Source organism: Macaca fascicularis, chromosome 5 (genome assembly GCF_037993035.2).
Source record: "Macaca fascicularis isolate 582-1 chromosome 5, T2T-MFA8v1.1".
Taxonomy (NCBI): Eukaryota; Metazoa; Chordata; class Mammalia; order Primates; family Cercopithecidae; genus Macaca; species Macaca fascicularis.
The window spans coordinates 53,515,323-53,531,472 of record NC_088379.1 but is presented as its reverse complement, the minus strand read 5'-3'; the positions used below and the strand labels follow the sequence as shown (position 1 = coordinate 53,531,472).

At 38.2% G+C, this 16,150-nt stretch overlaps 1 protein-coding gene across 3 annotated transcripts in view; it reads left to right on the top strand.

The window, feature by feature from the left end:
• Nucleotides 1-462: 462 nt before the first annotated feature.
• The window catches only part of CFAP299 (cilia and flagella associated protein 299), a 442,080-nt gene continuing 426,392 nt past the window's right edge, over nt 463-16,150 (top strand). For all 3 annotated transcript variants that reach the window (XM_045392424.2, XM_065545060.1, XM_065545061.1), the window contains exon 1: nt 463-588. In XM_045392424.2, coding sequence (XP_045248359.1) covers nt 478-588 — 111 coding nt within the window. In that variant the 5' untranslated portion in view covers nt 463-477. The remainder of the gene's footprint in view (nt 589-16,150) is intronic.

Sequence of the window (16,150 nt, the reverse complement as noted above, 5' to 3'; positions counted from 1 at the left end):
ATAACTTTAAAAATAATTTAACAAAATCATTATTTTATTATTGTCCTTGTCACAACACCATTTTGATAGACTGATTTTTGAGATAACTCTTTTTGCAAAATATCTCGGTATTTTTGTCTTGCATAACATTGTTTTAGAATGCAATTGGGAACTGATTCCTAATATTTTGTCTAAATATCTAGGCAGTGTCACACTTTTTAACTTTGGATTGCAGTTTTCACCTCTCTTGTTGCTCAACAGTTCAGCGAAGTCTGAGTCGGTGGATGGGTATCTGACCTGAACTTAGAGTGGGTAATTCCAGAAAGTTTTCTGGAGTGTGGCAGAAGCCAGAAACTCTGCAACAAACCGCCGGGGGGTGGGATTAACGTCCGAAGCTCACACCGGCTTCAACTGATTGGCAGGAATGAAGTGGGTGGAACCTCCTGACCCTGCCCTCCTGCTTCCGTTGCTAGGGACGCTTCCGCCCAGGATACCACCATGGATCAGGAAGAGGGTCTGAAGGCCTTGGACAATATTGTCACTCAGTTCAACACCTATGAAGATTTCCTGGACTCGCAGATCACTACTGTGGACTTGTACTACCTGGAGGTAAGGGCAGAGCGCGGCAGAGTAGCCGCCGCCCCGCGTCCCTTGGTCCCTCCTCCAGTCCCCGCTTCGTGGGCTGGTCGCCCCCTGGCGCTGGACAGCTCAGCTGTCAGGCTCCGCGGTTTCGGGACGGCGACACTAAAGCCGCTGGCGAGGTGAACTGCCAGGTCCTTACCGCCCCGCGCTCCCCCGTCCGGACAGAACTTGGGCCCCTCGAGTCACCCAGCGCAGAAACACGTGCGGGCACACTCACTGGGGGAGCCATGAATTTGTGCTTCTCGGCGTCTCCTGCCTCCTCCCAGCCCACTCCCCTTCCAAAGCCGCTCTCTGCGAGGAAGGTCTGCTGAGAAGTCTCCGGCTGTGATCTAGGACGGACACCTGTTTCTCCCTGCTTTGCCAATTGGTATACTAAAGAACAGAAGATGGTATCTTTACACCAATTCGGTGTTATATTGGGCATTTGGGTTCAAGAACTTCACACTAATTGATTCTGAAAGTACAGACATATTCCTGATTCATGTTTATCGAGTTGATGATCACAACCAATTTTGATAGTAAAAATATACACACAAAAAAGGCGCGAAATTGGACCTAATGGGTTGCTTTCCTCTGCCCAATAGCCAATCTCCCCTCCCCAACTACTCCCGCTGCAGGATGGTGGGGGACAGAGTGGAGTTCTAGTCCTCTGCCAGGGGAGAACCCGGACGCGCAGGAATTAACAAGCCACCGGTAGTGGGAAGCTGGGAAGTGGACGATGGCTCCCTAAGTCCCAGTATATTCCTAGCCAAACTCCCACCAGGCCCACTAAATGGACACTCACCTGGAGATTCGGTTGTGCTCGCCATAGAACCCAGAATTGCCCTATCCTTATTTAGGCTAGATAGAACAAGCGCCACTAAGTGGTGAAATGCCACATCAGTTTGGGAAGGATTTGCATCCTGTCACCAACTCCTCACACTTCTGAACTGCAATAAAGTAACTGCATTTTAGTGGATTGACACTTTTGGATTTCAAAGATTGGTTACAGTGGCGTTTCACTTAAATATGGATTACAGGTTTCAAAAGTGTTATTCTTCAGTACACTTAAAAAATAAATGTAGATGGTATTTCCAACATAGCTCCTGGCTTTGAAAGCAAAATTTTAAAATATTATACAGATAATATATTTAAAGTCATGAGAGTCAGTTTTATGCCTTGCATCCAAGACACTGAAAAAGTGATGCTGCTAAACAATGTTTGCATCTAAATTTTAGAATGTTTAAATAAACAAAAATGAAATATACACAATAAACATCTTGATAGACTAAAATCATCTTTGTAGCATATGTGGAAGATTGGCAAACTTAAACCTAGTATTATTAAGGAATGTTTTAATATTTTTTAAGGCACAATTTTTCATGTATGGACCTAAAACATTAATATTAATTACAGATGAGAAATTAATGATTTGTGTTTCAACAATCAGAATTTTTTTTGTTTTTTCGAGATAGAGTTTCACTCTGTTGCCCAGGCTGGAGTGCAGTGGCCCCATCTTGGCTCATTGCAACCTCTGCTCCCTAGGTTCAAGCGATTCTCTTGCCTCAGCCTCCCAAGTAGCTGGGATTACAGGTCTGCACCACCACACCCAGCTAATTTTTGTATTTTTAGCAGACACAGGATTTCACCATGTTGGCCAGGCTGGTCTCGAACTCCTGACCTCAAGTGATGCACCAGCCTCAGCCTCCCAAAGTGCTGGAATTACAGGTGTGAGCGGCCACAGCCAGCCCATCAATCAGAATTCATTAAAGTTTTCCAAAATGGAAGATGGTAATTACGTTTGGGGAAATGACAAAGAAATTTACTTTTACATTTGGCATTGGTTAAGCTTATTTTATTTCATAAAAAATAAGATGAAGATTTAGTTGAATAATGGTAATTAGACAGGTATATACGTGTGTGTGTGTGTGTATATATATATCCATATATATATATACACACACACACACGTATATATATGGATTGATTAATGACAACTTTTAAAGTGCTGTTATTTTTAGAGACCTACATTCTCAAATACTTTCTGTGGATGCAAGTTCATTGTGGACTTAGGTCACACAGAAACAAGTAGACTCCTCAACATTCTTTCAGTAGTATAGAAAGCATGTTTCACAAATCATGGATCATGCTAAGTGAGCTGGTACTTGTGCTTTTCCTATCTCTCTCTCATCATCATCATCAGTAACTGACTTTGATTTGAATGGAACAATTTTTAAAACATTTTATTTTATTTTAACTAACAAAATTGTCGATATTTATCATATACAACATGGTGTTTTAAATTATATATATATATAGTGGAATGGCTAAATCAAGTTACCATATGTATTATCTCACATAATTATCATTTTTGTGGTGATAACACTTAAAATTTATTTTCTTGACATTTTAAAAGAACACAATATATTGTTGTTAACTGTAGTCACAATGTTATACAAGAGATCTCTTGAATTTATTTGAATGAAACAAATTGTAAACTATAAATTAGAGGTAGCATTTTAATTAGACGAGGTTAGAGTCATGAGACTTTTTGGGTTCTAACTCTGCAATATTGTGTTTTTAATCAACTTGAAATTCCATTTTTTATCTGCAAAATGAAACAGTTGGACTAGTTTACATTCAAGTTTCCTAATGTATATAAAATGTTATGAGTTATCTATACTTTCATCTGATTATATATGCACCCATATATTTATCCAGCCACCTTTTTAGTTGATAATCCTTAACCAAGCGCCTGATGTAATAGATATTGCCTACACTGTTAAGAGTTTAAGTAAAAATCTGTTCTAGACTTGACCTCAGAAACCTAAGTATATAATGCTTATAGTCCAGTCTAAGTTTTATTTATTCAGCAAGCATTTTACAAACATTTACTATCTTCCACGTACTTTTGTATTGTGTAGGATATTTTTCTGCTCCCAAAAGTTTTCAATTAATCTTCATAAAAAGTTAGTACCAATGATTCACACACAAATAATCATATAATCTCTGCCAGATCCATTCTCTACACTTCTCTATCTTTATATGTGCCCCTGGACAATGACCTTCATCGTCATTAATCAGGAGCTTTTGGCGTTGGGTTGGTTTCAGCCAATAGGAGGTACCAGCTGGAGTTCAAGGGGCTGGAAGGAAGTGGTTAGAGGATTTATTCCCTGTCATCTTCCTACTGTCTGTGGTTTAGAAGCAGATACCTTCCTTAAGTTTGGTCATCTTCTCATTCCATTAGCTACAGCACTCTCTCCAGGGTCTGGCAGCACTCCCTCCTCTAGGAATTGCTTCCTTCCGTATCTTCTTTTGTGCCAAATGGTGTTAATGGCTTCCCACTGTTGCTAACCCAGGGATGCTTCACCATCCCATGTTGGTTTCCATTAATTTTGCCCATATCTTTGTAAATAGTGCTTTTATTCTTTTTGGTCATCTGAGTTTGCCAACAATTTGCTGCCATCACCCTGACAACTATATAATCATTTAACATCTCAGATCACAATAAGTACACAAATAGTGTATGAATCTAATAACCACACAACTTTTTGCATAGTCCTTGCTTAGGAAGAAAGGGAAATATGAAAAAAAAGGGAAACTAATGCCAGTTAATTATTTGATGAGCTAGAGAGGAGTAAGGTGGCTCAGAAGACTAAAAGAAGCACTTTATGCTGTGTACACTGTGCTTTGCTTCTTTTACTGAATAGCTTCAAAGCATCAAAAGAAATGCATCACAGCATCAGCAATTAGATTTTCCTCTGCTAATCCAAAGAAAAATATTTGTTCTGGGAGTTAGTATTATCTAACCTAATTAACTTAATTCCCTAAATCAATATAGAAATAGTTGAAGAGTTTTGGCAAAATTATTACAATATAATTTTCCAGGTTCTTTCTTAGTAATTCTTCTATTTAAATAAACACAGGCCCTTTATTTTAATAAAGGTGCCTATGACCACTGGAAAAATAAAAGTCCTAATTAAACTGCTTTTCTCAGGTAAAGGATCAAAGAGTGTTAGAATTATTTAAAATGTCTCTGACTAATGGATAGCAGTAATGGCTAAACTATTTACAGAGATAAATAACATGGAGTTTCATTTAGGGCACTGTCTTCCCATTTTTTATAAAATAGAAATGGGGAGGGGCCAGGATGGCTGATTAGAAGCAACTACAGTCCGTGGCTGTCATGGAGAGGAATGAAAATGGAGAGTGAATTTGGCACCTTCGACTGAAATGTCCAGGTTTTCACTTTGGGACTCATTAGGCAATCAACTCAACCCATGGAGAATGAAGAAAAGCAGGGTAGGGCGATGGTCCACCCCAGGGGTGGGACAAAGCCAAAGGATCCCTCATCCTCAGCCAAAGGAAGCTGTGAGTGATTGTGCAACCCTGCCTTAGAAACCACACTTCTCCCACAGATCGTTGCAACTCACAGATCAGGAGATCCCCTCGTGAGGTCAAGCTACCAGGGCCTTCTGTCCAATACACAGAACTGGGCAAAGTCTCAGCAGACTAGGCACTGAGGCTCACACAGAGGCTCACACAGGGACCCGGGAGTTTTTCAGTCTCCAGCCCTGGGAATCCTGACAAGGTGGGAGTTCCATCCTTACATTCCTCTAGGAGATTCAGGGAGCCAAGCAGTGTCATTCTGCAGGCCCCACTTCCCCTGCACCTCACAAGCTAAGAACCACTCACTTAGAATTCCAGTTGGCCAGTGCAGCAGACTGGAGACTGCCTGAGGTGGACAAATTCCTGGGGGGACAGGTGGCTGACATTTTTGCAGATTGGGCAACTCAGTTCTAGTCTTCTGGCTCTGGGGAGTCTAGGTGGCCCCAACAGGAGGAGTCCTTCACCCCTCACAATGCAGCACAGCTGCTGTTCCAGAATGTGGCCATACTGCTCTTTTTTTTTTTTTTTTTTTTTTTCTGATGGAGTTTCACTCTTGTTGCCCAGGCTGGAGTGCAATGGTGCAATCTCGGCTCACAGCAACCTCCGCCTCTCAGGTTCAAGCAATTTTCCTGCCCTAGCCCCCCAAGTAACTGGAATTACAGATATGCACCACCATGCCTGGCTAATTTTTGTATTTTTAGTAGAGACAGGGTTTCACTGTGTTGGTCAGGCTGGTCTTGAACTCCTGACCTCAGGTGATCCACCCACCTCAGTCTCCCAAAGTGCTGGGATGACAGGTGTGAGCCACTGTGGCTGGCCCAGACTGCCTCTTTGAGTTAGACTCTAATCCATTCCTTCTCACTGTGCAGGGGCCTCCCTGCAGGAATCTCAATAACTCTAGCCAGGGTTATATAGACAGAACTCTGATCTCTCCCTGGGAAAGAGCCTCTGAGAGGAGAAGCAGCCAATGTCTCTGCAGTTCAGTTGACTCAGCCTTTCTAGCCTGCTGGCTCTGGAGAGTCCAGGCAGTGTTGATGAGGAAGGGTCCCCCAACACAAGACACCTGCTTTACCAAAAAGCAACCAGACTGCTTCTTTCAGTGGGCTCTTGATCCATCCGTCCTGACTGAGGTCTCTCAACAGGGGTCTCCAGACACCTCCTACAGGAGGGTCTGGGCCAGTAGCAGGTCAGTACTCCGCTGGGATGAAGCTCCCAGAGGAAGGAGAAGGCTGCCATCTTTGTTGTTTCACGGCCTTCACTGGTGATACCTTCAGGTAAGGGAAAAACCGAGGCACCTAGGGTCTGCAGTGATCCCCCAACAAGCAGCCCTATGGAAGAATGGCCTGATAGTTAAAAGAAAAACAGAAAGCAACAACAGCAACAAAGACCCTGTAAAAACTCCATTTAAAGTTCAGCATCTTCAAAAATTGAAATTAGATAAGCCACAAAAGATGAGAAACAGTGCAAAAATGCTGAAACTCGAAAAGCCAGAGTGCCTTCTTTCCTCAAAATAACTGCAACAGGTCTCCAGCAAGGGCACAGAATTGGGCTGAGACTGAGCTGCCTGAATTGGCAGAGGTAGGCTTCAGAAGTTGGGTAATAATGAGCTTTGCTGAACTAAAGGAGCATGTTGTAACCCAATGAAAAGAAGCTAGAATCATGATAAAACAATACAGGAGCTGATAACAAGAACAGCTGGGTTAGAGAGGAACATAACTGACCTGATGAAATGAAAAACAGAACACAAGAAATTCACAATGCAATCACAAGTATCAATAGCAGAATAGACCAACCAGAGGAAAGACTCTCAGAGATTGAAGACTATCTTTCTGAAAGAAGACAGGAGGCAAGAATAGAGAAAAAAGAATGAAGAACAAACAAAACGTCTGAGAAATACGGGACTATGTAAAAAGCCTGAACCTACGACTGACTGGGATACCTGAAGGAAACTGGAAGAACAGAACCAAGTTTGAAAACATACTTCAGGATATCATCCAGGAGAACTTCCTGAGCCTAAGAAGACAGGCCAACATTCAGGTTCAGGAAATACAGAGAACTCTAGTAAGATACTCCACAAGAAGATCAACCTCAAGACACATAATTATCAGATTCTCCAAGGTTGAAATGAAAGAAAAAATGTTAAAGGGAGTCAGAGAGGAAGTCTATGTCACCTACAAAGGGAATCCCATTAGATGCACAGTGGACCTCTCAGTGGGAAACCCTACAAGCCAGAAGAGATTGCAAGCCAATGTTCAACATTCTTCAAGAAAAGAATTTCCAGCCCAGAATTTCATTTCCAGCCAAGCTAAGCTTCATAAGCACAGCAGAAATACTATCCTTATCAGACAAGCAAATGCTGAGGAAATTCATCACCACGAGGCCTGCCTTGCAAGAGCTCCTAAAAGAAGCACTAAATGTGGAAAGGAAAAACCATTTACCAGCCACTACAAAAACACACTGAAGTACACAGTGCACCAACTAATGACACTATGAAGCAACCACATAAACAAGTCTGCAAAATAACCAGATAGCATCATGATGATAGGATCCATTTCTCACATAACAATATTAAACTTAAATGTAAATGGGCTAAATGCCCCAATTAAAAGACACGGAATGGCAATCTGGATAAAGAGTCATGACCCATTGCTATGCTGTATTCAAGAGACCCATCTCATGTGCAGTGACACACATAGGCTCAAAATAAAGGGATGGAGAAAAATTTACCAAGAAAAAAGCATGGGTTGCAATCCTAGTTTCTGACAAAACAGACTTTAAAACAACAAAGATTTAAAAAGACAAAGAAGGACTGTACATAATGAGAAAGGGTTCAACTCAACAAGAAGAGCTAACTATCTTAAATATGTATGCACCTAATACAGGAGCACCCAGATTCATAAAGCAAGTTCTTAGAGACCTACAAAGAGATTTAGACTTTCACACAATAATAGTGAGAGACATTAACACCCTATTGACAGTATTAGACAGATCACTGAGACAGAAAGTTAACAAAGATATTCAGGACCTGAACTCAGCTGTGGACCTAGTGGACCTCATAGATATCTACAGAACTCTCCACCCCAAACAACAGAATATACATTCTTCTCATTGTCACATGGCACTTACCCTAATATTGATCACATATTTGGAAGTAAAACACTCTTCAGCAAATGCAAAAGAACTGAAATAATAACAGTCTCTCAGACCACAGTGCAATCAAATTAGAACTCAAGACTATGAAATTCACTCAACACCACACAACTAAATGGAAATTGAATAACCTGTGTTTGAATGACTCCTGGGTAAATAATTAAATTAAGACAGAAATCAAGAAGCTATTTGTAACTAATGAGAACAAGGAGACAATGTGCCAGAATCTCTGGGATGCTGCCAAAGCAGTGTGAAGAGAGAAATTTATAGCACTAAATGCCTGCATCAAAAGGATAGAAGGATCTCAAGTTAACAATGTGACAACACAACTAAAAGAACCAGAGTACCAAGAGCAAACAAACCCAAAGCTAGCAGAAGACAGGAAATAACCAAGATCAGAGCCGAACTGAAGGAGATAGAAACATGAACAACTCTTCAAAAAAATCAACAAATCCGGGAGCTAGTTTTTTGAAAAAATTAACAAAATAGATAGACTGCTACCTAGACTAGTTAAAAAGAGAGAGAGAGAGAGAGAGAGAGAGAGAGAGAGAGAGAGAAGAATGAAATAGACACAGTCAGAAATGATAAGGGAGATATTACCATTGACCCCACAAAAATACAACCATCAGATAATATTATGAACACCTCTTTGCACGGAAAATAGAAAACCTAGAAGAATGGATAAATTTCTGGACAAATACACCCTCCCAAGACTGAACCAGGAAGAAATTGAATCCCTGAGTAGAACAATAACAAGTTCTGAAATAGAAGCAATAATAAATAGCCTACAAATCAAAAAAAGCCCTGGACCAGATGAATTTACACCTGAATTCTACCAGAGGTATAAAGAAGAGCTGATATCATTTCTAATGAAACTATTTCAAAAAACTGAAAAAGGGAAACTCCTCCCTAACTCAGTTTATAAGGCCAGTATTATTCGGATACCATAACTTGGCAGATATACAACAAAAAAAGAAAACTTCAGTCCAATATCCCTGATGAATATCAATCCAAAAATCCTCAATAAAATACTGGCAAACTGAATCCAGCAGCACATAAGAAACTTTATCCATCACAGTCAAGCTTGCTTCATCCTTGGGATGTAAGGTTGGTTCAATATAGGCAAATTAATAGATGTAATTCATCACATAAACAGAACTAAAATAAAAAAAATAAACCCACATGATTATCTCAATAAATGGAGAAAAGACTTTCAATAAAATTCAACATCCCTTTATGTTAAAAACTCTCAATAAACTAGGTATTGAAGGAACACACCTCAAAATAATAAGAGCAATATATGACAAACCCACAGACAATATCATACTGAATGGGCAAAAGCTGGAAGTATTCCCCATGAAAACTGGCACAAGACAAGGATGTCCTCTCTCATCACTCCTATTCAACATAGTATTGAAAGTTCTGACCAGGGCAATCAGGCAAGAGAATAAATTAAGGGTTTCCAAATCGTGAGAAAGGAAGACAAATTTTGTTTGTTTGCAGATGACATGATCCTATATCTAGAAAATCTCATTGTCCCAGCCCAATAGTTTCTTTTTATTACTATTATTATACTTTAAGTTCTAGGGTACATGTGCACAATGTGCAGGTTTGTTACATAGATATACATGTGCCATGTTGGTTTCCTGCACCCATTAACTTGTCATTTACAGTGGGTATTTCTCCTAATGCTATCCCTCCCCCAGCTCCCCACCCCATGACAGGCCCCGGTGTGTGATGTTCCCCTCCCTATGTCCAAGTGTTCTCATTGTTAAATTCCGTCCTATGAGTGAGAACATGTAGTGATTGGTTTTCTGTCCTTGTGATCAGTTTGCTCAGAATGATGGTTTCCAGCTTCATCCATGTCCCTGGAAAAGGACATGAACTCATCCTTTATTATGGCTGCATAGTATTCCACGGTGTATATGTGCCACATTTCCTTAATACAATCTATCATTGATGGAAATTTGGGTTGGTTTCAAGTCTTTGCTATTGTGAATAGTGCCACAATAAACATACATGTGCATGTGTCTTTATAATAGCACGATTTATAATCCTTTGGGTATATACCCAATAATGGGATCATTAGGTCAAATGGTATTTCTAGTTCAGGATCCTTGAGGAATCACCACACTGTCTTCCACAATGGTTGAACTAGTTTACAATCCCACCAACAGTGTAAAGGCATTCCTAGTTCTCCACATCCTCTCCAGCATCTGTTGTTTCCTGACTTTTTAATGATTGCCACTCTAACTGGTGTGAGATGGTATCTCATTGTGGTTTTGATTTGCACTTCTCTGATGGCCAGTGATGATGAGCATTTTTTCATGTGTCTGTTGGCTGCATAAATGTCTTCTTTTGAGAAGTGTCTGTTCATATCCTTTGCCCACTTTTGATGGGGTTGTTTGATTTTTTCTTGAAAATTTTTCTAAGTTCTTTGTAGATTCTGGATGTTAGCCCTTTGTCAGATGGGTAGATTGCAAAAATTTCCTCACATTTTGTAGGTTGCCTGTTTATTCTGATGGTTGTTTCTTTTGCTTTGCAGAAGCCCTTTAGTTTAATTAGATCCCATTTGTCTATTTTGACTTTTCTGCCATTGCTTTTGGTGTTTTCGTCATGAAGTCCTTGCTCATGCCTATGTCTTGAATGGTATTGCCTAGGTTTTCTTCTAGGGTTTTTATGGTTTCAGGTCTAACATTTAAGTCTTTAATCCATGTTGAATTAGTTTTTGTATAAGGTGTAAGGAAGGGATCCAGTTTCAGCTTTCTACATATGGCTAGCCAGTTTTCCCAGCACCATTTATTAAATAGGGAATCCTTTCCCCATTTCTTGTTTTTGTCAGGTTTGTCAAAGATCAGATGGCTGCATATGTGTGGTGTTATTTCTGAGGCCCCTGTTCTGTTCCATTGGTCTATATATCTGTTTTGATACCAGTACCATGCTGTTTTGGTTACTGTAGCCTTGTAGTATAGTTTGAAGTCAGGTAGCATGATGCCTTCAGCTTTGTTATTTTTGCTTAGGATTGTCTTGGCAATGCGGGCTCTTTTTTGGTTCCATATGAACTGTAAAGTAGTTTTTTCCAATTCTGGGAAGAAAGTCATTGGTAGCTTGATGGCGATGGCATTGGATCTATAAATTACCTTGGGCAGTATGGCCATTTTCATGATATTGATTCTTCCTATCCATGAGCATGGAATGTTCTTCCATTTGTTTGTGTCTTCTTTTATTTCATTGAGCAGTGCTTTGTAGTTCTTCTTGAAGAAATACTTCACATCCCTTGTAAGTTGCATTTCTAGGTATTTTATTCTGTTTGTAGCCATTGTGAATGGGAGTTCACTCTCTGTTTGTCTGTTATTGGTGTATAGGAATGCTTTGATTTTTGCACATTGATTTTGCATCTTGAGACTTTGCTGAAGCTGCTTATCAGCTTAAAGAGATTTTGGGCTGAGACAATGGGATTTTCTAAATATACAGTCATGTCATCTGCAAACAGGGACAATTTGACTTCCTCTTTTCCTAATTGAATACCCCTTATTTCTTTCTCTTGCCTGATTGCCCTGGCCAGAACATCCAACACTATGTTGAACAGGATTGGTGAGAGAGGGCATCCCTGTCTTGTGCCGGTTTTTAAAGGGAATCTTTCTGGCTTTTGCCCATTCACTACAGCCCAACAGTTTCTTAAGCTGATATGCAACTTCAGCAAAGTCTCAGGATATAAAATCAATGTGCACAATTGCTAACATTCCTGTACATCAACAACAGGCAAGCAAAGAGCCAAATTGTGAATAAACTCCCATTTACGATTGCTATAAAAAGAATGAAATACCTAGGAATAGAGCTAATAAGGAAAGTGAAGGACCTCTTCAAGGAGAACTACAAACCTCTGCTCAAGGAAATCAGAGAGGATACAAGCAAATGGAAAAACATTCCATGCTCATGGATAGGAAGAATTAATATTGTAAAAATAGCCATGCTGTCCAAAGTAATTTATAGGTACAAAGCTATTCCCATTAAACTACTATTGATATTATTCACAGAATTAGAAGAAACTATTTAAAAAAACATATAGAACCAAAAAGAAAAGCTCACATAGCCAAGACAATCCTCAGCATAAAGAACAAAGCTGGAGGCATTATGGTACCTGCCTTCAAACTATAAGGCTACAGTAACCAAAACAGCATGATAATGGTACAAAACCAGATACATAGTGCAACAGAACAGAATAGAGAACTGAGCAATCGATCAGAATAGAGAAGACAGAAATAAGACCACCCATGTGCAACCATCTCATCTTTGACAAACCTGACAGTAGCAATGGGGAAAGGATTCCCTATTTATAAATGGTGCTGGGAGGACTGGTTAGTTATATGTAGAAAATTGAAACTGGATCCCCTCTGTACACCATACACAAAAATTAGCTCAAGATTGATTAAAGACTTAAATGTAAAACCCAAAACGATAACAACTCTAAAAGAAAATCTAGGCAATACCACTCAGGACATCAGCATGGGCAAAGATTTCATGATGAAAACGCCAAAAGCAATTGCAACAAAAGCAAAAATTAACAAATGAGATCTCATTAAAGAGCTTTTATATAGCAAAAGAAAATTAGGTGAATAGACAACATACAGAATTGTAGAAAATTTTTGCAATCTATTCATCTGACAAAGGTCTAATATCCAGAATCTATAAGAAACTTAAACAAATTTACAAGAATAAAACAATCAATCTCATTAAAAACTGGGTAAAGGACACTTCTCAAAAGTAGACATTCATGCAGTAAACAAACGTATTAAAAAAAAACCCTCAACATCACTGATCATTAGGGAAATGCAAATCAAACCACAATGAGATACCATCTCGTGCCAGTCAGAATGGCGTGAGTAAGAACTTGACCATCTGCAGTTCAAGAAGAAAGTTCTCAGAAAAAGCCCAACCTGCCAACACCTTGCTGTCCGACCTTCAGAACTGTGAGAAAATATATTTCTGTGATTTGAGCTACCCAATTTGTGGTATTTTCTTGTGGGAGCCCTGGCTTCCATAAGAAACAAACATACATAATTTATTTTATAGAGTTTTGTCCTTGCACATGAGAGCTGTTTACACTGTTGATGAAAGCTATGTCTTTGGTGTCTGGTCCTGGAGCCTGAAGTCACACTGAGACCTGCAAGGGTAAGCTAGAATCTGTGAGGACAGACTGAAACCTCTGTCAGGTGCTTATGACCCTGCCAGCCATACAATTTTGATGGTGGGGACATTCTGCAGGAGAAGCTGGCACCTGTAGTCACAAAGCTAACCATGCACTTGACACAGAAGTTGAAGTTTAAGGAAGAGAGCCTCCAAAAGCTAAAATAATATTGCTGCTCCTTCACTTCTCCTTTCTAAATGTATTACAAATGTCTCTTATGGCTCACCCTAGCATGTAACTATCCAAGGAAGTAAAATTATGGGAAATGAAGTTTCAGCTTAGATAATCTGATGCAATACAAATTTACTACATATGCCATGTTTTAATATTTCACAAGGAGAATATATTTATGTCTGACTTGTAGAAATAAAAATTAGCACAAATAAAGGATGAGAGTTTCTCAAATTTTATAGAACATGCATAGCCCCGACATAAATTTTTAAAAAGCAAAAAAAAAAAAAAGAAAAAAGAAAAAAGAAAAAGAAAACTGAAGGCTAACTTTACTTATGAACTGAATGAAAGAAATTTTAAATGAATCCAAGAATATATGTCAGAGTGAAAATAGTATGATTTGTTATAGGACTGCAAGGATGAACTCATGATATTAAATTTTAAAAAAAGGTTATTTCTATAGATGAAGAAAAAGCATAGATAAAATTCTAAAGCCACTCTTACTATAACTTGGTAAGGAGTATTTTCAACACTTATAGAAAAATGTCATACTCAGTGTTTAAACACTTGAATGGTTAGCATTAGAATCAGAAACATGATAAAATGGTTGCTACTACTAGTAGTGTTTTATTGGCAGTCTAGCAGTGCAGTGCTGCAACTTAAGGAAAATGTCAAATATTTGAAGAGTCGGAATATAATTACATATAGGCAATATGATTATCTACGATGAAAATACAAGAAAAATTAGCTGAAATCTTATAACAAATAAATGAGTTTAGAAAGGAAATTAAAAATTGAATGAAAACAACTCTGTTCACCAGCAATAAATAAGATAATAACAAAAGACATAAACAAAAATGAACACAGCCTCAGTAACACGTGGGGCAATGTTGAACAGTCTAACATACATCTAAATGGAGTCCAAAAGGAACAAAGGGAAGGAAGGAATAAAATATATTTTAAATGGTAATGGCTAAACAGTTTCCAAATTTTATGAAAACTGCAAACCCACGGAGCCAAAAAGTTCAATGAATTCCAAGCAGAATAAATGCAAAGAAAACTACACCAAGGAATATTTTAATAAAATCACTGAAAACGAGTGATAAAGGTAAAGTCTTAAAAACAAAAGTAAAAGAACACATTATAAAGTATACCAAAGATAGCAATGACTGAATATTACTCAGCAATCCCATTACTGGGTATATACCCAAAAGATTGTAAATAATTCTACTATAAAGACACATGCACGTATATGTTTATTGCAGCACTATTTACCATAGCAAAGACTTGGAACCAACTAAAATGCCCACCAATGATAGAATGAATAAAGAAAATGTGGCACATGGAATACTATGCAGCCGTAAAAAAGAATGTGTTCATGTCCTTTGCAGGGACATGGATGAAGCTGGAAGCCATAATTCTCAGCAAACTAAGACAGGAACAAAAAACCAAACACCACATGTTCTCACTAATAACTAGAAGTTGAACAATGAGAACACATGGACACAGGGAGGGAACATCACATACCGGGGTCTGATGGGGGATGGGGGGCAAAGGGAGGGAGAGCATTAAGACAAATAGCTAATGCATGCGGGGCTTAAAACCTAGATGATGGGTTGATAGATGCAGGAAACCGCCATGGCACATATATACCTATGTAACAAACCTGCACTCTCTGCACATGTATCCCAGAACTTAAAGTAAAAAATTAAATAAATAAATAAAAAAGAATCAATGCAAGCCATAGAAAAATGAATGGCACCTTTAAAGTGCTGAAAGATTTGAAAAAAGTCAAGCTAGAACACTATATTAGAAGAAAAGAGTAAGGTGAGATAATTTATTTTTTCAGCCAGAATAATTTGTTGTTAGCAGATACTTATTATTAGAAATGTTAAGTGAAGTTCTTCGGGTTGAAGGAAAATTATATATCAGCAGGAAACTTAGATCAAAGTGAAAATGAATGAAAAGCACCAGAAATGCTATATGTGAATATAAATTTTTTTCTCAGTTTTACATTTCTTTAAAGGTTATTGATTATTGAAAGAAAAATAATGACATTGCATTTTGTGGTTTATAACATGCATAGAAATACAATATGAAACAACAATAGCACAAAAGATAGGAGAGGATAATGCTGCAATGGGTTCTTATACTTGAAATGGTATAATATTATTTGAAAGTAGAATTAATAAGCTAATAATTCTTGTAAATCACAGAGCACCTGCTGAAAAGTAAAGTAGACATGTAACTAAAAACGTAATAGTTGAGACAAAATGGAAATAAAAAAGAAACAAAAAATAGAAATAAAAAATAAATATCAAAGCAAATGGGACTAATAAAAAAGAAATAACAAGGTAATATATTAAAACCCAGCCAAGCTGAAAATTACATTAAATGTAAATGATCTGAACACTTCAATTTAAAGGCAGGAATGGTCAGAATAGATAAAAGTTCAAGAGCCATATATGCCATCCCACGTTAAATGTAAATAAAACAACTTAATGTAAATGTATTAACATTAATAGATTAATAATGTAAATTATTAAGATTAATTAATAATGTAAATTATTAAGATTAACATATTAATAATGTTAAACTAACAATCTATTAATGTTAATACATTTATATTAAATTGTCTTATATTAATGATTT